Source organism: Mandrillus leucophaeus, unplaced genomic scaffold (genome assembly GCF_000951045.1).
Source record: "Mandrillus leucophaeus isolate KB7577 unplaced genomic scaffold, Mleu.le_1.0 Scaffold169, whole genome shotgun sequence".
Classification (NCBI taxonomy): Eukaryota; Metazoa; Chordata; class Mammalia; order Primates; family Cercopithecidae; genus Mandrillus; species Mandrillus leucophaeus.
Window position 1 is genome coordinate 1,514,188 of NW_012101687.1, and position 24,257 is coordinate 1,538,444.

The 24,257-nt window shown below is 39.9% G+C and overlaps 1 protein-coding gene across 3 annotated transcripts in view; it reads right to left on the reverse strand.

Annotated features, from left to right (window-relative positions):
* The window catches only part of GRIP1 (glutamate receptor interacting protein 1), a 328,912-nt gene that overhangs the window by 81,457 nt on the left and 223,198 nt on the right, over nucleotides 1-24,257 (reverse strand). For all 3 annotated transcript variants that reach the window (XM_011976577.1, XM_011976576.1, XM_011976575.1), the window contains 3 exons: nucleotides 22,035-22,221; nucleotides 21,301-21,446; nucleotides 9,562-9,642 (listed from right to left, as the gene is read on the reverse strand). In XM_011976577.1, the coding sequence (XP_011831967.1) occupies nucleotides 9,562-9,642; nucleotides 21,301-21,446; nucleotides 22,035-22,221 (414 nt within the window). The remainder of the gene's footprint in view (nucleotides 1-9,561; nucleotides 9,643-21,300; nucleotides 21,447-22,034; nucleotides 22,222-24,257) is intronic.

The window sequence follows — 24,257 nt, forward strand, 5'->3', positions numbered from 1 at the left end:
TTTCCCAGGATATATAAATCTTCTCTCAATGTGTTAAATCTTATTAGGAATTCTATCAGAGTTTGCTAACCTGTCTAGACTGGTTGCTTTCTAGGTTTGCCACACAGATCTTGGGGACTTCCTTCCCACAAACCCTGGGAACCCAGAGATTCTCTTCTCTCTTGCATCCTTAGAGCCCTTGTATCCTAAACCCAACTCTCCCTGTTTCTGGCTTTACTTTCTCTCACTCTTGGTGCACATTCTCCAGTAGCTTCCCGAGGAAGACTGCAAGGGAGAAGAGTTTATTGAGACCTTGTATAGCTTAAAATGTCATTTTCTACCTTCATATTTGATTGACTACTTCACTGAGTAAAGAATTCTAGGCTGGCAATCCTTCCTTTAGAAATTTGAAGGCACTTTTCCATTGCTTTCTAGCTTCCAGAGTAGTGGTTAAAAAGCCTGAGGCTATTCTGATTATTTGATTATTGTTTGTATTATTCTAACACATTGTATGACACCCCACCATGCCCTGCTGCCCCAGCACTGCAACCCTCTAAGATTACTGCTTTGTCCAGTGTTCTCAGATCTCTTGATGGCAAGCTTTTCTGTGGCTATTTCCATCCATAGGCATGGACCTATCATTCTGAAAATAAATCCATAACTTCTAAGACATTTACACAATTATTTCTTTGATGTGTTTCTTTCCTCTGTCTTTCTGTAACACCTATTACTTGGATGTTGTGTCATTCGGACTCAACCTGTATAATTTTCTCGTCTATTCCAGATTCTTCATTTATTTGTTGCTTGTTCTAATTTCTGGACATTTTCCTTAACTTTATTTTCCAATATTTGTATTTTTTCAAGGTCTCTTTTTTCCCCTCTGAATGTCATTTTGTAAAAGCATCCACTTCCTGCTCACCTCATGAATGCAATATATTTGTTGCTAATGATGTCAATGATAGGTTTCTCTTTGTTTGGTTTGCTTTCTTCTTCCCGCATTAGCTATTACTCTGATTTCCCTCTTTGTTTCTGGTGACAGCCTCACATATTACATTCTTCCTTAAGTGTCCATTTTTCTCTTAGCTGTCTGTTTATATTAAAGAGTGTGGCCCTAAACAGCTGTTCAAAAGCTTGGTGTACCCAAGTGGGGCTTGTGGACTATGGTCTTAACTGTAAGTTCAGGCTGGGCTTTTTCTTTGGGTCAGATGGTCCTGATTTTTCTTCCCACTTGAAGGCTATTAAGCCTGGCTACCTGGCTTCTTTAAGCTTCCTGAGGGAAGAAGGCTCTCAGTCTCAACATGCAGTATGTAAACCTTCACCTAATTTCCATTTTTAAAGCAGTACTGCTGCATTCAGCTGTGTGCTCTCAAGCCAAAGAACTCTCTATTGCATGCTTTCCAGAGAATAAAACTCTAGGCTTCTGCCAGGGTAGGGGAAGGGTACTTGGGAGCTGGGGAAGGCATCTAAAGACTAAGGTCATTCTTAGCAGTCTTTCAACCAATCCTCTGCCTTAGGATTTTCCATCAAATGTACTTCCTGAAGTTTCTGGTCCCTAAGCCTCTTTGGAGTATAGGATAGAAATCAGGCTTATTATCAGCTTCCCCTCTGCTTCTTTAGTTAAATTCACCTATCTTTATCTTCTTTGCCAAATTTGGTTGCTGTTGTCTAGTTTCCTTTTCTTTTTGTCCTTATGGGGTTTTGCCTTTTGAAAAATCTTACATTGTCATTTAAAGTGGAATGTAGGTTGGGAGAAGAAGTAAAGGCTTGTGTTCAAGCTACTGTCTTTTTGAAACAGAGCAGGGACCCCTTTTAGGGTCCTGCTGGTCACCCCCCTCCCAAACACAGAAATAAAAAAAATAGTCCTTTCAAGGGAAATTCCAGGCACCTAGGTAGGCTTGAAAAGTAAATGAACAACCCTATAAGCAAGAAGATACAATACTGAGAACTTAAACAATAGCTTCCCAAACAAGTCAGAATCACACAGCATTTTGGTTCCCCATAGAAACTAAAAGATAATATTTTAACATATGTTCTTAAGTTGGTTTTCAGAAACCTGGACCCACACCAGATGGAAAATGTTGACCACCATTACATAGACCTCAGAGATCTCATGGAGATAAGGGAGAAGTGAGAATTGAACTCTACCGTTTTTTGTTCTAAATTTCTTCCTGAGGGGCCTGGAGAGAGTCACGCCTAAAGGCCACACTTTAACCTTCCTTTTTTGCTGACCCTAAGTTTTTACACAAAGCCCTGCTTCTTCAACCAACTGCAAAAAAAAAAAAAAAAATCTCTCTGAATTCACCTATGACCTGTAACCCCCACTTTAAGATACTCACCTTTTGGGGTCAAACCAATGTAAAGTCTCCATGTATTGATTTATAACTTTGCCTATAACCTCCGCCTTCTACCTTTAAAAACCATCTAGGCCATCAGGGAGTTCAAGTCTTAAGGATTAGCTGCCTAATTCTCCTTGCTTGGTGCCTTGCAACAAATGCTTCACTTTCTCTTGCTGAAAATCCTAGTGTCAGTGTTTGGCATTTTCTATATGCTGGGCAAGTGGACCCAAGTTTGGTTTGGTGACATTTTGACCTCAGAAATTTAAAAACCACTCATCATCACACACACACACATATATACATACACACACACACACAAACTCTTAATCATTCAGCTGTACTTTAATTGCAACCATATACATCATATATGGTAAGTAAAACAAGTTATTTGATTTGAAATGGAGCAGTGAGTAGAGGTTTTTACTGCAAAGTTGGCAAAATAACAGGAACCAATCTCTTCTAAATACACTTTAAGACTTAGGGGAAAAATGACAGATTTGCTGTGCTTGTCATCACAAAGGCTGCTTTATGATTTCATAAGAAAATAAAGCAAGACTTTGTTCCTACAAACATTTCAGTCAGAACTAAAAAGGAAAGCCAATGAATTCACTGTACTCGCAAAATACTGCCTTTTGCTTTTCTGATATAGGATAGAGGGAGTTTCATCAATCAGATGGTGATAGGGATGAGTGGTGTGGTGAAAATAAAGCCAGTGCTAAGTCAGAGACAATGGGTTTGGATCCCTGCTTCACTTTTTATTAGCCCCTGGTCTTTGGGCAGGTTACCCAGTTGAGTTGTTTCCTCTTTGTAAAATGGAGATAGATGTCACAGAGCTACTTTGAGGATTAAGTAAGAAAACACATACAATTGCAGAGTGCCATGCCTGGTACAAAGTAGACACAAACCCCTGTAATAAAACCTCAAGGGAAAACACCCAAGTAAAAAGGACTTTACTGATAATGGGACGTGACAGAGACAATCAGGACTCGCTGACTTGAAAGAGAGGTGGGCTGTGCAGGAAGATATGAGCTCTGAGGTTTCTGACTGGCTAAGGTGTTGAGGCATCAGGATGTGACTTCCAGTCCCGAACTGCATCCTTCTGCTAGGCTGTTCCACTTTATTTGCTACAATAAATCACTCTATATTATAGCAATAATATCAATAAAGGAAATGCCTAGTGCTAATATGCTGCAAATGTGTCATCGGAACTTAAGAAAATTAGTCTGAAACTGCTCACTCACTGTGTCTAAAATCAGACAGACTCATTTCTCAGTCAATTAGGTATGAATTGTGAGCCGTAAAGGCTCTGCTGGTATGCTTCCAGAGATGAGGGGCTGTTTCTTAATACTCAGAGCTTGCACGAGGTGAAGACGACAGAAAGGGGACTTGGTATAGAGATAGCGAGAAGAATCAAGTCTTTGCAGCACCTTGGTTTCACTAACAGTACCTGTGTGTGTCTGAGAAGAGGCTTCCCAGATTTCCTCCTTATATTGGCACTAGATTTTGTGGGCTGGAGCTGTGTTTAAAATATTTTAACACGCGTGGTGGCTCACACCTGTAATCCCAACACTTTAAGAGGCTGAGGCAGGAAAATTGCTTGAGTTTAGAAGTTCAAGACCAGCCTGGGCAACATAGTGAGACTTCATCTTTACAAAAATTTAAAAGTGAGCCAGGCATGGTGGCTAATGCCTGTAGTCCCAGATACTTGGGAGGTTAAAGTGGGAGGATCGCTTGAGCCTAGGAGGTTGAGGCTGCAGTGAGCCATAATAGTGCCGCTGCACTCCAGCCTGGGAGACAGAGTGAGATCCTGTCTCAAAAAATAAAACATAAATAAATAATAAAATATTTCAAAAGGCTCTGTGTGTAAAGTAAATAATGATGAAGATCATCATCACTAATATTTGCTAGGGTTCGCAATGTGTTTAAGGCATTTTACATGTAGTAATTCATTTAATCTTGTCAACAATGCTATAAAGAAGGTAATATGTACACCATTTTCTAGATGAAGAAACTTGGCACAGACTGTCTTTTTGAAACAGAGCAGGGACCCCTTTTAGGGTCCTGCTGGTCACCCCCCTCCCAAACACAGAAATAAAAAAAATAGTCCTTTCAAGGGAAATTCCAGGCACCTAGGTAGGCTTGAAAAGTAAATGAACAACCCTATAAGCAAGAAGATACAATACTGAGAACTTAAACAATAGCTTCCCAAACAAGTCAGAATCACACAGCATTTTGGTTCCCCATAGAAACTAAAAGATAATATTTTAACATATGTTCTTAAGTTGGTTTTCAGAAACCTGGACCCACACCAGATGGAAAATGTTGACCACCATTACATAGACCTCAGAGATCTCATGGAGATAAGGGAGAAGTGAGAATTGAACTCTACCGTTTTTTGTTCTAAATTTCTTCCTGAGGGGCCTGGAGAGAGTCACGCCTAAAGGCCACACCTTAACCTTCCTTTTTTGCTGACCCTAAGTTTTTACACAAAGCCCTGCTTCTTTAACCAACTGCAAAAAAAAAAAAAAAAAAATCTCTCTGAATTCACCTATGACCTGTAACCCCCACTTTAAGATACCCACCTTTTGGGGCCAAACCAATGTAAAGTCTCCATGTATTGATTTATAACTTTGCCTATAACCTCCGCCTTCTACCTTTAAAAACCATCTAGGCCATCAGGGAGTTCAAGTCTTAAGGATTAGCTGCCTAATTCTCCTTGCTTGGTGCCTTGCAACAAATGCTTCACTTTCTCTTGCTGAAAATCCTAGTGTCAGTGTTTGGCATTTTCTATATGCTGGGCAAGTGGACCCAAGTTTGGTTTGGTGACATTTTGACCTCAGAAATTTAAAAACCACTCATCATCACACACACACACATATATACATACACACACACACACAAACTCTTAATCATTCAGCTGTACTTTAATTGCAACCATATACATCATATATGGTAAGTAAAACAAGTTATTTGATTTGAAATGGAGCAGTGAGTAGAGGTTTTTACTGCAAAGTTGGCAAAATAACAGGAACCAATCTCTTCTAAATACACTTTAAGACTTAGGGGAAAAATGACAGATTTGCTGTGCTTGTCATCACAAAGGCTGCTTTATGATTTCATAAGAAAATAAAGCAAGACTTTGTTCCTACAAACATTTCAGTCAGAACTAAAAAGGAAAGCCAATGAATTCACTGTACTCGCAAAATACTGCCTTTTGCTTTTCTGATATAGGATAGAGGGAGTTTCATCAATCAGATGGTGATAGGGATGAGTGGTGTGGTGAAAATAAAGCCAGTGCTAAGTCAGAGACAATGGGTTTGGATCCCTGCTTCACTTTTTATTAGCCCCTGGTCTTTGGGCAGGTTACCCAGTTGAGTTGTTTCCTCTTTGTAAAATGGAGATAGATGTCACAGAGCTACTTTGAGGATTAAGTAAGAAAACACATACAATTGCAGAGTGCCATGCCTGGTACAAAGTAGACACAAACCCCTGTAATAAAACCTCAAGGGAAAACACCCAAGTAAAAAGGACTTTACTGATAATGGGACGTGACAGAGACAATCAGGACTCGCTGACTTGAAAGAGAGGTGGGCTGTGCAGGAAGATATGAGCTCTGAGGTTTCTGACTGGCTAAGGTGTTGAGGCATCAGGATGTGACTTCCAGTCCCGAACTGCATCCTTCTGCTAGGCTGTTCCACTTTATTTGCTACAATAAATCACTCTATATTATAGCAATAATATCAATAAAGGAAATGCCTAGTGCTAATATGCTGCAAATGTGTCATCGGAACTTAAGAAAATTAGTCTGAAACTGCTCACTCACTGTGTCTAAAATCAGACAGACTCATTTCTCAGTCAATTAGGTATGAATTGTGAGCCGTAAAGGCTCTGCTGGTATGCTTCCAGAGATGAGGGGCTGTTTCTTAATACTCAGAGCTTGCACGAGGTGAAGACGACAGAAAGGGGACTTGGTATAGAGATAGCGAGAAGAATCAAGTCTTTGCAGCACCTTGGTTTCACTAACAGTACCTGTGTGTGTCTGAGAAGAGGCTTCCCAGATTTCCTCCTTATATTGGCACTAGATTTTGTGGGCTGGAGCTGTGTTTAAAATATTTTAACACGCGTGGTGGCTCACACCTGTAATCCCAACACTTTAAGAGGCTGAGGCAGGAAAATTGCTTGAGTTTAGAAGTTCAAGACCAGCCTGGGCAACATAGTGAGACTTTATCTTTACAAAAATTTAAAAGTGAGCCAGGCATGGTGGCTAATGCCTGTAGTCCCAGATACTTGGGAGGTTAAAGTGGGAGGATCGCTTGAGCCTAGGAGGTTGAGGCTGCAGTGAGCCATAATAGTGCCGCTGCACTCCAGCCTGGGAGACAGAGTGAGATCCTGTCTCAAAAAATAAAACATAAATAAATAATAAAATATTTCAAAAGGCTCTGTGTGTAAAGTAAATAATGATGAAGATCATCATCACTAATATTTGCTAGGGTTCGCAATGTGTTTAAGGCATTTTACATGTAGTAATTCATTTAATCTTGTCAACAATGCTATAAAGAAGGTAATATGTACACCATTTTCTAGATGAAGAAACTTGGCACAGAGAGGTTGAGGGAATGAGGGCATGAGACAGTCTAGGCTCTGAGTCTTTGCTCTTAATCATTTTCCAAGTCAATCTGTCTTCTGTCCATGCATCAGCCTATGAAACATTTATATTCATTCATCATCTCCCTTGGAGGCTCATTTCTTGGAGTACATAGTGCTTAGTAAAACATTTGCAGGTAAAGCCCCTTATTTATTCACTCAGCAAACAGAAGTATTATATAAGCACCTTGTATGTCAGGAATTGTGCTAGGCCTCAGGATTTCACTAACTCATAACAATGAAAATGGATTCTGAGATTTATTTTTCTTTTTTTAAAGAGCAAAGTCTGCTTTCTCATCTGGCAAAATACGAGTATTTTCCATGAGGAGACACAAAAGTCAGCATGGTGGTGATGATTACTTGTGTAAATGGAGCTGAAGCTCTAGAATAACTGACAGGCATGTTTGACAAGCTCATGTATCATTTCTCTGTTCGGGAACAGCATAACACTTTCAGCTTCCATGAATGCATTTGCTTGTGGCTAGCTAAAATTCAAGCCATCTTTATGGAGGTTTTTACATTGTTGCCATTACTGCTACTAAAACCCATTTTAGAAGTAAAACACTCATGCAAAACAAAACACCATCATAAAGCATAATATTAAATGATTCTTCATGTGAATAAAACAAATATTTTGTAGTTTGTGTATAAGACTACATCTCAAACAAATTAGCACACAAATGTCTACTTTTTAATAAGAAATATACCATAGGCTATTTTTAGATGGATACTTTCTGACTAAATTATATTTTTTATTTATATCAATTTGTAATTAAGAATATATCTATTCTATAAAACAAATTTAAAGACAATATTCCTACTTAAAATTTGAGAGTAAAATAACTGTGTGGCAGTGGCGAAAGAAACTTCTGAGGAATAGATGACGTCACAATACCAACCAGCAGGAAGCATCTAGAAGGACAGGGTTTATATTCTTAAAACTTAGCATAGGGCTTAGAGCATGGCGGACACTCAGAATGCATTTGTTGAGGGAACGCAGAAGAATGAAAGAATGGAAGCGGGGGCAGGGTTTCTGTGTACAGAGGCAGGTTATATACTGCACAACTCCAAGATGCACCATTCCCACAGCTAGTTCTGTCAGAATAAATGAATGGATTGGAATAAACGAAATAAAAGACTAACCTTAAAGTTTCATGAGGGTTTGCATGCAGAAGCCATCTTGAGCCCTAAATATGTTTGGAACAGTAAATTCTGATATGCTTTCTTAATTTCAGTAGCCCTATTTGTTGACACTACAGTGACATACCATTTTTGCTGCATAGTGAACAAACTGAGAGGCTAAGTGACCCAATTAAGGGAAAAAACAACTTTAGGAGCACTTAGGATAGTGCTGGAGTCTCTAAAATTCCATTCCATCTTTCTACTTTTCTCCCACTAGGTCACATTAGGGTTTGGGGGGATCTAGGCTCTCTCCCATACATGTGGCTTCTTGCTCTTAATATTTATTCTGAATTGCAGTACCATTCTTTTTACTGTTGCGGTAGATATGTGTGGATTATTGGTTATAAATAAAATTTCATTTTTCAGTATTAAATTTATATCGTCCATGTTGAATCAGACAGCACCATTTCATACTGCCCAATTGAGAACTTTTATTCATTTTTGGCCTGAACCACTGACAGAAATGCTATCTGACAGAGTGCAGTGAGGCACTTTTATGTGGCTCATCAGTCTTTCTTGAAGAAACCAGCTCTTGGTCACAGTCATTACCTCTATGTCTCCTTTGGTCTTTAAGCATTTAACATTTGCTTCATTTTCTTGGTACATTTATGGATGCATTTAGTCTATGGATATTAAAAGCTCCCCAAAACCCTCAATTTCCACTCTATAAAAGTCCATTGGAGCTAACATTTTCAAAGTTGTTTTTACCAAGGCAGTTATAAAACTAAAGCCCGAGGAAAGGAGGGAATTGAGTACATTTATATGCTCCACTTTTCTTTCTGATTCAGTTTTCCAGACACTGTGCACCATGGACGAATTCAAAGATTTACTTAAAGTAAGAGACGTCGTTTTAGTCTTGTGAAAAGGATTATAGATGCATAGTGGACAGATGGGAAGATAGCCTTAAAAGTAAATAAATGTAATTTTTGTTAAATAGATTATTATAAAAACTTAATTCACAATATACTATGTGAATTAATATATAATATACTAATAATATGTATTATATAATACACTAATAATCCACAATATAAAATATAATCTATATGCATCTATCTCTCATCTAACTATTTATATAGTTGTGTGAGATACACGTTTTGCACTGACTCATCACTTGCCAGGCACTGTACTAGGCATATAAATACGTAATTTTATTCAATAATTAAAACAATCCTATATTTTCTAGCTATCCTTATTTTCATTTTGCAGATGAAGAAACACAAGACTGGAGAGAGTTTGAGTAACCTGACCCATTCATACAGCCAGTAAGTGCTGGAGGTGTAACCGACTCCACATTTTTGTACCATGACATAAAAACTTGGCAAAGACATATAAAACATTTGTCACACCTGCAAACCATTTGACAACACAGTTTTCTAATGTCCTTAAAAATTATTTAGAAGAAATAACTTCTACTTACAACTTATGGTTATTCCAAGTTCCACATTGTGCTTCTTAGGGAGCTTTACATGAAATGTTCCACTACTTGGGATCACAGACTCTAATATCAAAACGAAAAAAAAATGTGTTAATAGAACACTGAGGACTGGAGCACCTATCAATAAAAATGCATTAGGAATACTTGCATCATAATCAACTGTAGCTAAAACTATACGAACTGAAGTACGATGAATGCCTTTAAAATCCTGGTAAATTAAGCTCCTGGTGATTAATACACTTCTTATTCATAGGCAACTGTGCATAATTCACAGCAACAGTTGAGTTCAGTATTTCTCAAGTGTGATGCACGCACCATCTACATCAAATTTACCTGGAATGGGAGTTACACATAATGATTCCTGAATACTTCCAATCTACGAATCAGAATCTCTAAAGATGAGGCCCAGAGATCTCTAGGTGATTCTCAGGTGTAGTAAAGGGTTAAGAACCTTAGGTCCTATTATATTCTTTCCACCCCCAACCATATTTTCCAAGACTGTGCTATTCAGTAATTCCTCCCCTAACCCCGTTCCACCCCTATTTATTGTTTGAAGATATCTAGGAAAATAGATTTCAGGAGAGATGTCAGTTTGGTGTGATGGTTGTTGATTGGGTATTAAGAGTGAGTGGAGAGGTGCCTTAATTTGTAATGTAAAAAGTGAAAGTACAATTAAAGAGGTAGAATCAAGAGTGACATTCAAAATATTTTACAACCAGAACAGTACTGGTTATCAATCAAAAAGACAAAAATAACCAATCAGACTAGACGCTGACCACAGAGTTGGAACACAGGGACCCAGGAGATTCCAACTATATTAAACGATCCTTCAGTTCTGTATAATGGGGAGCTTTTAGAGATTCCAGAGAGGATCACAGGGCACTGGAAAAGAGTGAAAGTGGGCTCAGATACTGACCAGTTGGTACAGAAGTAAGCTAATATCAAAGCAACAGAGAGAGAACCAGTGTGCACTGGCTGAATCTCAACTCAGGACAGAGCTAAGCTGATTTTATCCAGACCTAATTAATGTCTGAGAAAGGAAGAAACTGCTACAGGTTCTTAAATATACTCTTCTTAAAATTCCTTTAACAGTCAGAAAGACCTTTAATTAATGATAAGCTTAAAATGGAAATATCCATTGAAGAGACAGCATCTACTCATGCTAAGTTGCTAATGACTATAATCCTTTCTGATGGTTTTGGAAAGAAGTGGGGAGAGGCTTCAGGAACAGTGGAAACTCCAGCATAAGGAGGACTGTGGGACGGGTGAGCTATCCACTCGGCCCGCTTGATCAGCTTGACTCAAGACAGGTGCCCATCTGGCACACAAGCAATTAACCACAGCAGAACTATTAGGCCCTCAGGCCCTTAGCTCAATTTACTAATCACATATTTAACACATTTGAGTCAGTGCAAAGTGGGGTGATGGTTAGTATTGGATTCATGGAAACAGAGAGGACTCCCTTCTTTGTTCGGCCTTGAATTGCTCTTCTTGACCTCTCATCCTTCCCTAGGAGAAATTCAGGTATTAAACATCTCATAAGAGCAGAATCTGATTTTTCAACTCAGAAGGTTCGCTATACAGTGTTAAACTGGAGCACACAACAGAAATTTGATTTCCCTGGGCCTGCTTGGCTTTTAGAAAGCCACCTATAAAAAAGGATCCCCAAACTGGCCCTCTCAGCATCAGTGGTGCTATGGGGTCTTCCTTCTCTGGCCTCCCTCCTTCCCTCTGGTTTTTATTTACTTCAGAGGGGAGCGAAGGAATCAACTGCCTTTCCCACTTCCTCCCTCAACCAAGTGAGTGTCACGGACTGAGTTAACATCTTCGACTTCGGGGTTGTCTTCAGCTAACACTCTCTTGGGCCAGGAAATGAATCCACATATATTTATTTGTTTATTCATTCACTAAGAATTTGTACCCTTTCAATTTCTCAACAGGACTTGAGATAGAGAAAATTATTTCCCACAGGAGATTTGAAAAAGACTGGCTAATCTGAAAAAGAGAATGAAATAGTTAAAAAACACTTAGGTGTGCTTTACTTCCTGACTTCAGGAGCTGCAAATATCATAAAAGTTTTCTTACAGAATATTTCTTCAACCCATGCCTTTCCTGAGTCCTCCTCATACCATGCTTTAACAACAAAAGGCTAATTGCCACCTTCCTTCCACTCTCAAAGTGACAGTTTAAGAATTTGGAATTAGCATGCAGACTGGGGGCAGAGCGGGTCTTTGGAAGTGACCAGGTTTTGCCCATATGCACCAGCAGCCAGTCAGCAGAGACAAGGAAGAAAGAAGCAAGTGTATATGAGGAGAGAGCTTGTGCCTGGCCTTGACAGCCATTGAAGTCAGGTTCCAGCCCTTCCTGGCTGTGAAACACAGATTGCGCTTCCAGTGAATGCCTCTTCTTTGATTAAACTAGATGGAGTGCATGTTTCTTGCTGGCAACTGAAAGATCCCTGATGAACACATTGATTCAGTAGAGGAAATGGGATGAGGGCATGCAGAAAGCCTCCACACAAGTGTTTACGGGCATAGCAGAAATAAATGATTTGATTACTTGGATAAAGCACACAAATGGCCCATAAGTAAATGCGCATGAAGCATCACTATTTGTAGAACTCATTTCACAAATGTGTGATCATTTAATATTTTCCTTCTTCTCTTTCCTTGTTTTTTTTTTAGGAGGCAGGGTCTCACTCTGACACCCAGGCTGGTGTACTGTGGCACAATCACAGTTCACTGCAGCCTTGACCTCTGCAGGCTCAGGTGATCCTCCTGCCTCAGCCTCCCAAGTAGCTAGGACTATAAGTGCCCACCACCATGCCCAGATAATTTTTGTATTTTTTGTAGAGACGGGGTTTCCACCATGTTGCCGAGGCTGGTCTCAAACTCCTGGGCTCAAGTGATCTGTCCACCTCAGCCTCCTAAAAGGCTGTGATTACAGGCGGAGCCACTGCACCTGTCCTACCCATTTAATATTTTCTGTTTTAAGAAACAGTTCTCTGTGAAAGGCGAGGGGAGCATACACATATTTGTACATGTATGTCTGTATATCTGTATATGTATACAGCATCTTGCCCATGATGCTAAGCTTGTATAAGTGAGATCTTTGAAACACAAGGGCCAGAAAATGCTGTTCTAGAATAGTTACTACAGCAACATTTTGCTTTTATAAATTTTTAATCCAGGGAACCTTGACCAAGATTAACATTGTTAATGACACTGCAGGAGATATTATCACTTCCTGGAAAACAGTAATGAATCACTTCTGACTACATGAGATTTGAAATATTCATAATGATGAGCAAATATCAACTAATAAATCTCTTTGATCAAGCTGCAGCTTCATTTTAATCTTTAAATGCCAACATGATTTATTTTATATTTGTTATTTTTTCTTTATATAATTATTTGGCTGCTAAAGCAAAGGCATATTTAATTTGGGGTTTCTTAAAGAAACACTAGTAAAGAGGGAAAGATCCAATATTTGGAAAAACAGCAGGTTTAGAGGAAGTACATAGAATCTAAGAACAAATGATGTTTATTTTGTTAGACTCGCATGTAATTACTTTGTACTTCCCTGATTTTGCTTTATCTTTGTTAATACTATAATTAAAAACACATTTGGGTAAACAAAGGTCTCCTTCTTTCCAAGTGGTCGACTCTTCTGCCTGAAGCATTCATTGTTGGCACAGTAAGATAACAACCACATCATTATTTATCCATGCAGACACCCTTTGTGAGGAACGTGAATGTTTAACTCCCACCAATGCAGAGAAAGGCACTGGGGGCTCCATAATAATGGCAAACATTCTTTGATAGGCTTCTCACTGAGACTTTTTTCCAGAACAAAGATATATATATTTTTTCCAACTAAATAACTTCAGACTTAAAGTAGAAACTTCAGGTATTATTCTTGACATTAGTTGGAGATTGGTGTTTAAAAGACAGTTACAAAAAAGGCAAAATGTAAATTGTGCATATATTATGATTACAGCTTTATAAAATTATATGTATGGTAAGGATTTTGGTAAGAAATATAAAAAATTGAAACGTATTTATTAGCATGATGGGGTTATAAGCACCTTTAACTTAAAACTATGTCATCAAAGTTACTATGCTGTTTGTGCAGTACAGTACCTATATTTAAAGAGACAGATTTGGGGCCAGGCGCAGTGGCTCACATCTGTAACTCTAGCACTTTGGGAGGCTGAGGTAGGTGGATTGCCTGAACTCAGGAGTTTGAGACCAGCCTGGCCAACATGGTGAAACCCTGTCTCTACCAAAAATACAAAAATGCTTAGCCAGGCTTGGTGGCACATGCCTAAAATCCCAGTTACTTGGGGCACTGAGGCACAAGAATCGCTTGAACCCAGGAGACAGAGGTTGCAGTGAACTAAGATAGCACCACTGCACTTTAGCCTGGGTAAGAGAGCAAGACTCTGTCTCAAAAAAAAAAAAAAAAGGGAGAAAAGGAGAGAGATTTAAGCAAAAATGAGTCAAGCTTTTTTAACCACTCCATGTCACTTAAAATATTTATAAAATAGAGATAACTTGTCTCTGAGGTCCAAAGGTTTGGGAATTAATATCTGGTTGTAAAATATTTCTGAGGCAGAATTTTGGAAATGGATGGCTTATATCCAGACAACTGGGAGTGGATTCAGAAGTACTGAGCAGTCTTGAAACAACTCACATGAAGATTCCCCACCAATGTCCCAAGTTCTTGACTGGCTAGAAAGGATTCTTCCGAATCCAATAGTTTCCAGTAGATACTAGTAGGTTGGTAATGACTAACTAGAGTGTTTTATTGAGGACCATGATGCTGTATCTGGGCTCAGCGGGAGAATACTAGTGTCAACTAGTGATGTCTGTAATGAGGAAGGAACAACAAGATGGGAACATAGCTTTTCTTACCGTATTCTATATTATTTCTATCTATTTGAAGTGGGTTACTTTCCGGAACAATTAAGGGCAGTGGGAGATGAACTTACATTTCCTTTTCCTGTCCCTTATCAAGTAAGCTGGGTACTGAACAAACTGGGTTTAATAGACAGAGTTCCTAATTTTTTAGGAGCTTAAATTTAAGACATTAAAGTATTCAATCAACAAATATTAAGATACACACATATATATATTCATAAGTAAATACTTAGATGCTGCTTATGAAGAAGAGTAAATTGTGCTGGTAATTTCACAACTGGAATGTAGTGAGTGCCGCTGAACGTACTACAGTGCACACAATATTCAACAAACCACCTCTCTGCAACAAAGAATGTCAGTGGGGCAGAAGTTTAGAACTCCTGCTCTAATTGCTTCATCCTGTTAACATCTCTTAGAAGAGTCAGTGCAATGTGATATGGGGAAGAGAGACTACAAGTCAACAGACCTAGGTCTACCATTCACTCCGCTGTATGACCTTGGGTTTCCCCAACTGAGCCTCAGTTTCCCCATTTATAATGAATAAAGGTATTGGATTATAAGAGGCATTTCACTACTAATGTTCTGTTATTGTAGTTAACAATAATTAACAATTAATGTTGTATTATTGTAGTTATTGTACATTCTGGGGTTGCTGGACAGCCTTCTTTGAAAACCATATCGTTACCACCATCTGACCCATCCTTAAAAAGTCCTACCTGATTCTTGCTTGGTCACAGCTGACTAGAAGGGTAGGATACCAAACCTAAGCTGAGCCAATTAGATTCTTTCTCCTGGGAATGAGAAATTAGAACTCGCTCGGCACTTTAGCCAAGATGGGACAAATACATACAATAAAAAGTCAGAGAAAACTTGTCTACAGGGACAAATGGAGGAGATATGCAGAAACAAGCAGCACTGAGAGACCAGGAACCCCAGAGAAACGGTGGGGATGATCTCAGCTCCTGATGCAATCTGAAGTTACTGATCTCAGTTCCTCAGGAGAGCCAACTGCTCTCCATCCATTCATTCACTATTTTTTTTTTTTTTTTTGAGACGGAGTCTTGCTCTGTTGCCCAGGCTGGAGTACAGTGGCATGATCTTGGCTCACTGCAACCTCTGCCTCCCAGGTTCAAGTGATTCTCCTGCCTCAGCCTCCCCAGTAGCTAGGATCACAGGCACACACCACCACGCCAGGCTAATTTTTATATTTTTAGTAGAGACAGGGTTTCACCATGTTGGGCAGACTGGTCAGGAACTCCTGACCTCAAGTAATTCACCTGCCTCAGCCTCCCAAAGTGCTGGGATTACAGGCGTGAGCTACCACATCTGGCCTCATTCACCTAGTGTTGACTAAATGAGAGCTTCTTGTATTCCAAGCAATACATTGGGTGCTAGGTGTACATTCTTAAACAAAACCCACAAAGTCCCTGATTTCATAGGTTTTTACACTGCAGGAGAGCGAAAATAAACAAATATACAATATAACGTCAGAGTGTGAGAAGGGCTAAGCAGAACCATAAATCTGGGCAAGAGAATAGAGTGTGATAGATGGTCAGGAAGGCTTCTCTGAGCAAGTGACATTTGAGCAAAGACCTGAATGAAGTGAGTCAAACCACCCAAACATGACAGAAAGCAGCTACTGCAAAGCTCCTTCTGTGGTATTGTGCTTGGCATGTGCAATGCAGCTACTTCATATTCCCCTCGTAATTCTAAGTCCCGCCATCCTTCCGTGAGATTTCACTGCATGACTGGTCCTTCCATTACACTGTGTTCCCAATTCTCAGATCTCTCCTGGTTGAGGATCTTAACCTCCACTCTACTTTTGCAAATCACTACCAGAAGTCTTGCTTGACTGTCTCTGAAATCCTCAACTCTAATACAGCACTTGGGCCTCAATCTCCTAGACATCAGCTCTCTCATTCCTTTCTCTCACTATCCCTTTTTCTTCCTGCAGATCTCTAGTTCCTTCAGTCTTCCCTTTTCTCTCAGTCTATCAGGCTGATCTATTACTGATTCCCATCTCTCCCACTTTGATTCTTTCAAACACAGTAGTGTAGTGTAGTGCTGCCAGTGTGGCCTTTGAAGCCAGACTGCCTGGGTTAAAATTCCAGCCTACCATCAACTATGTGTGCCTCAATTTTCTGAGGATGTAATCATAGTAATCTCTTCCATTGCTGTTATAAGAATTAAGCAATTTGATGCACACACCACGTTTAGAAAGTGACAGGCCACAGAACAAGCATTTGACAAATATTACCATAATAATTATGATGTTACTATCATAATTATTCATCTGCTCTCCCAGAAACATATTGAACCTCCCTGACTAGTTCTTCTGTTGAACCTTCTCTTGAAACCTCAATCTCTGGCTCAATCTAATCATTCATTTTCTCTGCTCTTATTACTTGGCAGCTGAGGTCTCCTGAAAATAAACAACAACAACAACAACAACATACTCCACTATGTAGGTTGATGCTGCTATAAACTTCAAGCTTCCAAACTCTGCTTGAATATCCTTTTACAGGCTTCTGGTTGGTTTCTTCATGCATTCCTCCCATTTGCTATTCTAAATCTTCATTCTTTTCCACCCTCCAAGCTGCTGATCTTTTCACCCTTGCTTGACAGTTCTTACATGAACCATCTAAAAACCAGCTAAAAATGTACTTACATTCTCACATCCTTTTCTTTTCTTTTTAAAAGTTATTTTAATTTTTGTGGGTACATATTAGGCATATATATGTATGGGTTACATGGGATACTTTGATATAAGCATGCAATGCACAATAACCGCATCAGGGCAAATGGGGTATCCATCCCCTCTAGTACCCATAGTTTGAGTTTCAAACAATCCAATTATACTCTTCTGGCTATTTGTAAATGTATGATTAAATTATTTTTTTACTGCAGTCACCATGTTGTGCTAGCAAACACCAGGTCTTATTCATTCTTTCCAAATTCTTTTTGGACCCATTAACCATCCCCATTCCCCACTATCATCACTACTCTTCTCAGCCTCTGGTAACCATCCTTCTACTCTCTATCTCCAGGAGTTCAATTGTTTTAATTTTTAGCTCCCACAGTTAAGTGAGAACAGGTAATGTTTGTCTTTCTGTGTCTCCCAACCTTTTCTACAAACTCATAAGAAGAGGTCTTCTACCTTCTGTCCTGGACTGCTCTTTCTCATTCCTTTGTGGATCTGATTCCATTATTATCTCTTCTCTCCCTCATTCATGTCAGTCCCCAAACATGCTCAATCTCTCCAATCTTAACAAAACAAAGCCGCAATACAAAATAACACCCCTCTGAACTTTGAGTCTCCCACTATCTGTTGTCTCTTCTTTCTCTACAGCTAAATTTCTTGACCTCACCAAATGTCCCCTGGGGCAAAATTGACCCCAGTTGAGAACTACTGAATAAAGGTTATAATACAACATAAAATAGAGCAACAAGTGTGTAAGTAAATGCAGAAGTTCTCAAAAGAGGAGCCCACAGTGGTCTCCAGTCTCTTTCATCCATTCAGTGCATTTTTCCAGCCAAACTCTCTTCCAAAATCCAGTTCCTAAAGCAGACAGCAAGCAGAGCATCTCTGTACTTATCACTCTCCACTCATTCCTCAGCTCACTGCAATGTGACTTCTGCCCCTACTTCTCAGATCTTTTTATACTATGGCAATGTCTTTCTTCTTAATGGCCAAATCTAAAGGACATTTCCTACCTTATGTTACTTGAATTCTCCATAGTACCTTTAAGATATCAATAGTGACTTTTGCTTTGAAATTCTTTCTTTGGCTTCCAAAATGCCACCTTCTTTTAGTTCTCCTTCCATTTCTCAAGGTGCACCTTCATCACCTTTACTCACATTTTTTTTCCCCTTTAAATCTCAGTATTCCTCAGGCAGAGTCCCCTCCTCAGTCCCTTTCTTACTGCCACTCTTTCCTTAGTGGTCTCCTTTTTTCCGATGACTTTAACAATCACTGCCATGTTGGTTACTCCTCAGTCTTGCTATCCAGCCCAGACCCCGAATCCTAGGCTCCAAAAGGTAATGCCTGCGTTACTCTCTCCTGGGCCCTTCTTTCTGCATTCCAGTGGCAACACAAATTTGGCAAGTCTATTCTTACCATTCAGCAGCTCTTTCTCTCCTATTTAGCTTTGAACTCTTTGAGGATACAGATCCTTTCTATTTTCTCTTTCAATGATCTGAAAACAGCACAGTGCTTAGCACCTAGTAACGGGTGCTCAATAACTGTCATTTGAATTAAGGAACAGACATGCTTGTCTTTTTTCTCTAGTATTGGCAGTGGATTTGCCAACTCATCTCTAAAATAGAATTATTTTTCCTATCTCCAAATTTCCTCTCTTCCAGTCTTCTCAGCTAAAGACATCACTGTCTACCCGACTGCTCACCCTCACACCTCAAGAGCCATCCATGTTCTTCCTTCTCCCTCACCTTCCATATCTAACCCATAAGCAAGTGCTATTAGCTCTGTGTCAAGCCATGTCCTAAATTCCACTACTTGTTACCACTTCCAGCACTACCACTGTGTCAGGCCACTATCATGTCTTACCTGTCCAACTGCCACAATCTCCAAACTGGTTTTGCCTGCTTCTGCTATTTTCCCCTCCCATGTCAGAAGGCTCTTTCTAAAAAATTCCTCAGATTAGCTCATCCACATAAAATACTCCATGGCTTCATTACACTTAGAATGTGATCTAAATTCCTTACCAGGCACTGCATTACTCGGTCTCTCTAACCTCTCCAACTCCATCACCAAATCCAAACCCAATCCAAACCCAACTCCCTTAATTGTTCCAGGAACAGCTCTTTTTGTTGTTTCTCCAGCAAGCTAATTGTTTTGGCTTAGGGTCTTTATACTGCCTACTCCCTCTCCTTAGAATGCCTCTTCTGAGAAAAACAAGCCTTCTTATCCCTGCCCAAATATCACTTCCTTAGAGCATCAGCCTACAAAATTAGCTCCCCTAAAGTCATTCTCTAACCCTTTATCCTGTGGTATTTTCCTTAGAGCACTTATTCTCTAAATTTGTATTTGTTAATTTTAATTACTTAATTCTTTTGAGACAGGGTCTCACTCTGTCACCCAGGCTGGAGTTCAGTGGTACAATCACTGCTCACTGCAGCCTTGACCTCCAGGGCTCAAGTGATCCTTTCAACTCAGCCTCCTGAGCAGCTGGGATTACAGGCATGCACCACCATGCCAGGCTAACTTAAACAACTTTTTTTTCTTTTCTTTTCTTTTCTTTTTTTAAGAGATGAGGTCTTACTATATTTCCCAGGCTGGTATTGAACTTCTGGGCTCAAGTGATCCTCCCACCTTGGCCTCGAAAGTGCTGGGGTTATAGGTGTAAGCCACCACACTGGCAATATTTGTTAATTTTTAAATTAACTTTCTATATGCTGCTATAATATAAGCTTCATACAATATAAGTTTAAAAAAATATAAGCTTTTTTTTTTTACTTTCCTGTCTACCATTACATCTACATTGTGTAGGGGCATAACTGGCCCATGGTAAAAAGTAAATATTTGTTGGAATAATGTGATCCCTGTGTCCACAAGTATATCTTTACTAACTGGTAAGGGTTATTGGGTCTGTGAGGTAGTCTTTCACTGTGTGAAGACAATTTTCTTAAATGGGAACTAGCACCAAGCTCTAAAATCCACACACCTGTCAGGACTCTGACTATAACCAAACTTAATTTGGTTCCCTGGAGCCCTCTTCTTGACTATGCCTTGTTTTTGGGCTGGGAGCCCAATTTTAGCAAGAATCTGCTGAGTCAGTTTAGGGAGAATCCCCTTGGCCCTCCACCTTTGATATTTAATCAAGTTCCTTTTAGTAATTTTCCATTCAATGACTCCCCCGTCTTCACTTTGTCTACTGGCTATAAACTCCCAACTGCCCTGGCTATATTTGGAGTTGGGTTCAATCTCTCTCCCCTACCACAATATTCTTTTTTTTTTTTTTTTTGAGATGGAGTTTTGCTTTCATTGCCCAGATTGCCCAGGCTGGAGTGCAGTGGTGCGATCTCGGCTCGCTGCAACCTCTGCCTCCCGGGTTAACGCAATTCTCCGGCCTCAGCCTCCCAAGTAGCTGGGACTACAGGTGTCTGCCATCATGCCTGGCTAATTTTTTGTATTTTTAGTACAGACAGGGTTTCATCAAGTTGGCCAGGCTGGTCTCAAACTCCTGACCTCAGGTGATCCACTTGCCTCGACCTCCCAAAATGCTAGGATTAAAGGTGTGAGCCACCATTCCTGGCCTACTGCAATATTCTTGACCCCTACTGCAGTAGTCTCCAACAAAGTCTTCCTTGTCATTTTTAACAACTATCTGCTGTCGTTTCTCTTTAACATTAAAAACTATTTGCCAACTGGGCTTGTTTAAAAACACTTAGGGAATTTTCATTGCTCTCAAAAGAAGTTTCATGTGTTCTTTGCAGTGTGAAGGGTCAAAGAGAGGCTTTACTTGTCTCTCTGACTGAAGAATATGGTTTCTCTAGTATACAGAAGAATGAAAGAATGAAGGCCACATGATTTGTTTTTGTCGCCTCTGTAGTTGTGGCTATTATTCAATTTGTCACATTTATTTTCAGTTGTTCATGCGGTGACATTTTAAGGAATAATCGAAAACAATGCTCAGTTCAAAACGACACGACACCCCAAACCTCCTAAACAAAAGCATGTTCAGCATATAAAACAATAGTTTCCTCTCTGCCACATAACCAATATAATTCACATGCAGTCCACTCCTGACTCTGTCACTGACTTGCGATGATAGGATTATACCTGCAACATCAAACTCGATTTCCAGTGTGACCTTGCTCGTGATTGAAGAGTCTCGGAGGAGCTGATTGGCTTCTTCGAAGGTGCTGTCTTCTGTTGGAATTCCATTGATGGCCATCACTCTGTCTCCAATCTGTAGCACCCCACATCTAATTTAGAACCACATGTGAGAGGTTGTAGATGGAGTAAATAATTACCAAGTTGAGCTTGTCAAATCTACCTTGCTTGATCCTTGCAAAATAGCATCATAATTTGGTCTTGCTTATTCAATGCTGTGGGCATCATATAGGTCAACTTCAACATCTTATGTTGTTGCATTTCATGGTTATAATTGTGAGCAGGGGAATCCTGAAGTATCCCAGAGAAGTAATTAATAATTCATAACCATGGTATTGTTAGAATCTGATCCAAACCAATATTTAGTAATGATGAATGTATATTCCCCAATGGCAGAAACTATTGAAGTTGAACTTCAGGATATGTTTTATTTATGAATTTTTCTCCTTTTTAATTAATATAGCTTCTAGTCCCTTGATGGACAAAATCTGCTAGTTAAAGGCATCCATGCTCATTACTCTTTTCAAACCTGATCAAGAACATAGAATTTTATTGTCAGAAGAGGGTTCATCACATCTTGCATTTCCTACATTGAGCAATGTTTCATAATTCACTAGCCATTCAAAGATAGCAGGTACCAGAAACGCAGAGCAGAAAATGATGCTGTAAAAGAGTCTCACCTCTCTGCTGGGCTGTCAGCTTCGATATAGGAAATCAGAGGTGGAGAAGAGAGAGTTTCTGTGGCAAACACACTGCCCTGCAGTTGGATCCCAAATCCTGTGACAGGATCTGCCGTCAGCACAACCTCTGTGGTTTCTGTGTGAACAACCTGCCCAGCCAATCCCACTGTGCTGGAGGCTAAGGACACTAGAGGAACAAACAGAAAATACTGACTTTAGGTTGGAGCAAGCACCAGGAATACCAGCATTTCCAAAATAGATCGTGTCTCTGCATAAAAACTTAATGGCAATGGTGGGAGGTTAAATTATGGCCTCTGGTTTAGTAAAAGTTGAAAAAGATAAGTGAATCTCTCAATATTCATCACATTTCAATAATAATATCAGTGTATCCCTGTACCCTGGCTCCCTACTCCTCAAACCAGGGATCATTGTGGGGGCTTTAAGAGGATGGCCTTAGGGTCAGGGTACGTGGGTTTTAGTACTGGCTCTATCACTGAACACCAGCTGGGGAACATTGGGGTAGGCCATTTTGTGTCTCTGTGTGTCTACATCTTAAGAAAAAGGGAGTTGAGCTAGCTGGTCTCATGTTTTTTTCCACTTTAGCCATTTGCATCTGGGCTTTGTGACTTTTAAACAATCCTACCTTCAGCTTTGAAGAAATAATTAATCTAAATCTGACCCTTGGAGTGGTGAGGCTGTGCTGCTCCTTAATCTAGTGTTGAATTGGCACGATGATGTTGTTTAAACTCTGTACATTCCTCCTGTCCCCTCAGAGTTTGTTCTCTTCAGCCTTGCTCTTTCCTACTGGGTCTCTAGTCTACGTTGTTGTATTTCATTTATTTCCTATTATTTAGCCTATTTCATTTATCTCTCTGATATTCATCTACACCTTCCAGCAGATGTCTCCATCTTGTTTCCATTCCCAACTCATGAAAGGGCTGCTCCACTCCTCCATGCCTTTCTCTCAGCCCTGCCCACTGGAGCTGGGCCACCTGTGCTCTCTGTGAGCAGTCTCTGCCTGCAGGTCCTATGCTGCACTGCCTCTTCCTCCAGAAAGAGTCTGGCCCCCTTTAATTAAAACCTGATGACACCATATACCTCATAGCCCTCTCCAAAAGCCATTTTCTTTTACTCTCTCTACAAATGGCAGGAAGACAGGTTCATAATTCTTGCTCTCCACATATGGTACATTGATTCAACTACTCCTATTTAAAATTCCATATTCTGTATACTTATTTCTGCTCTGTCTCATTTTCAAGCCCATAATCTACTTTTTCAAAATTCTCCCCCTTTTCTTCATAACTTCAGGACTTACCTCTTAGTCTGCCTCCTCTAACCTGTAGCTTTTCCTTGTCCTCTGCCTCTTTGACATTATGGTGATAACCTTCTAGCAAGCTGGCTTTATGCTTCTTCAACTCTCTCCCTGTCAGTTCCTTGCAATGCCACCCTACTTCCACTCTCTGCCAGCAGAACCCTATGGTGGTCCCCATCTTCCTTCAAAATGAATAGACTTCAAGATCCTGATATCCAAGTCCCCCTCGTTGATCACATAGCCTTTATTAGCCATCTTTCCCACTTCCTGCAATCTGTCTCCTCTTTATGACTTCCAGTTCCATTCCCTCTCACTTGTCTCCTGAGTCTACTGGTTTTCCAACAATATTTTAGCAACAGATTTTTCCCCCTTAAAATGAAAACATATAACGGCCGCCTTTGTACTCCAGATAAAAACAGCTACTGTAGTTGATGTGGGAATGGGAGACCCCTGAGGCTTTCCCTGGCCTCATGTGGGGATCTGGCAAGTGCAGGTGGAGAGCCATTGTCTTTGCCCACTGGCTTTGCTGGCATCATTTTCGCCACACTCCACATGGACTTCTAGTGAGCATTTTAATAATGCATCTCCTAGGCTCAAAGATTCTTTAACCTCTTGGGATTTTTTGTATACTCTAATATTTTATACTCTTCGGTAATGCCCAGTCAACTCCACTGCTGTTACTAAGTTGCTGAAGAGTGCTAGGAAAAGTCACTACAAATTCACAATCCTATTAGGCCCTTAAATTAGTTGTTGTGTGATATTTTGACACCTTATTTCATTCCACAAAGGATCTGTCTCATATGTTTCTACCCTAAATCATGGTCAAACGTTACTCCTCATTTCCTATAAGACTGAAAAGATGCAACCCTTTGACCAGAGTTCCTTAAACAACATTCTGTTTAGCCTCAATT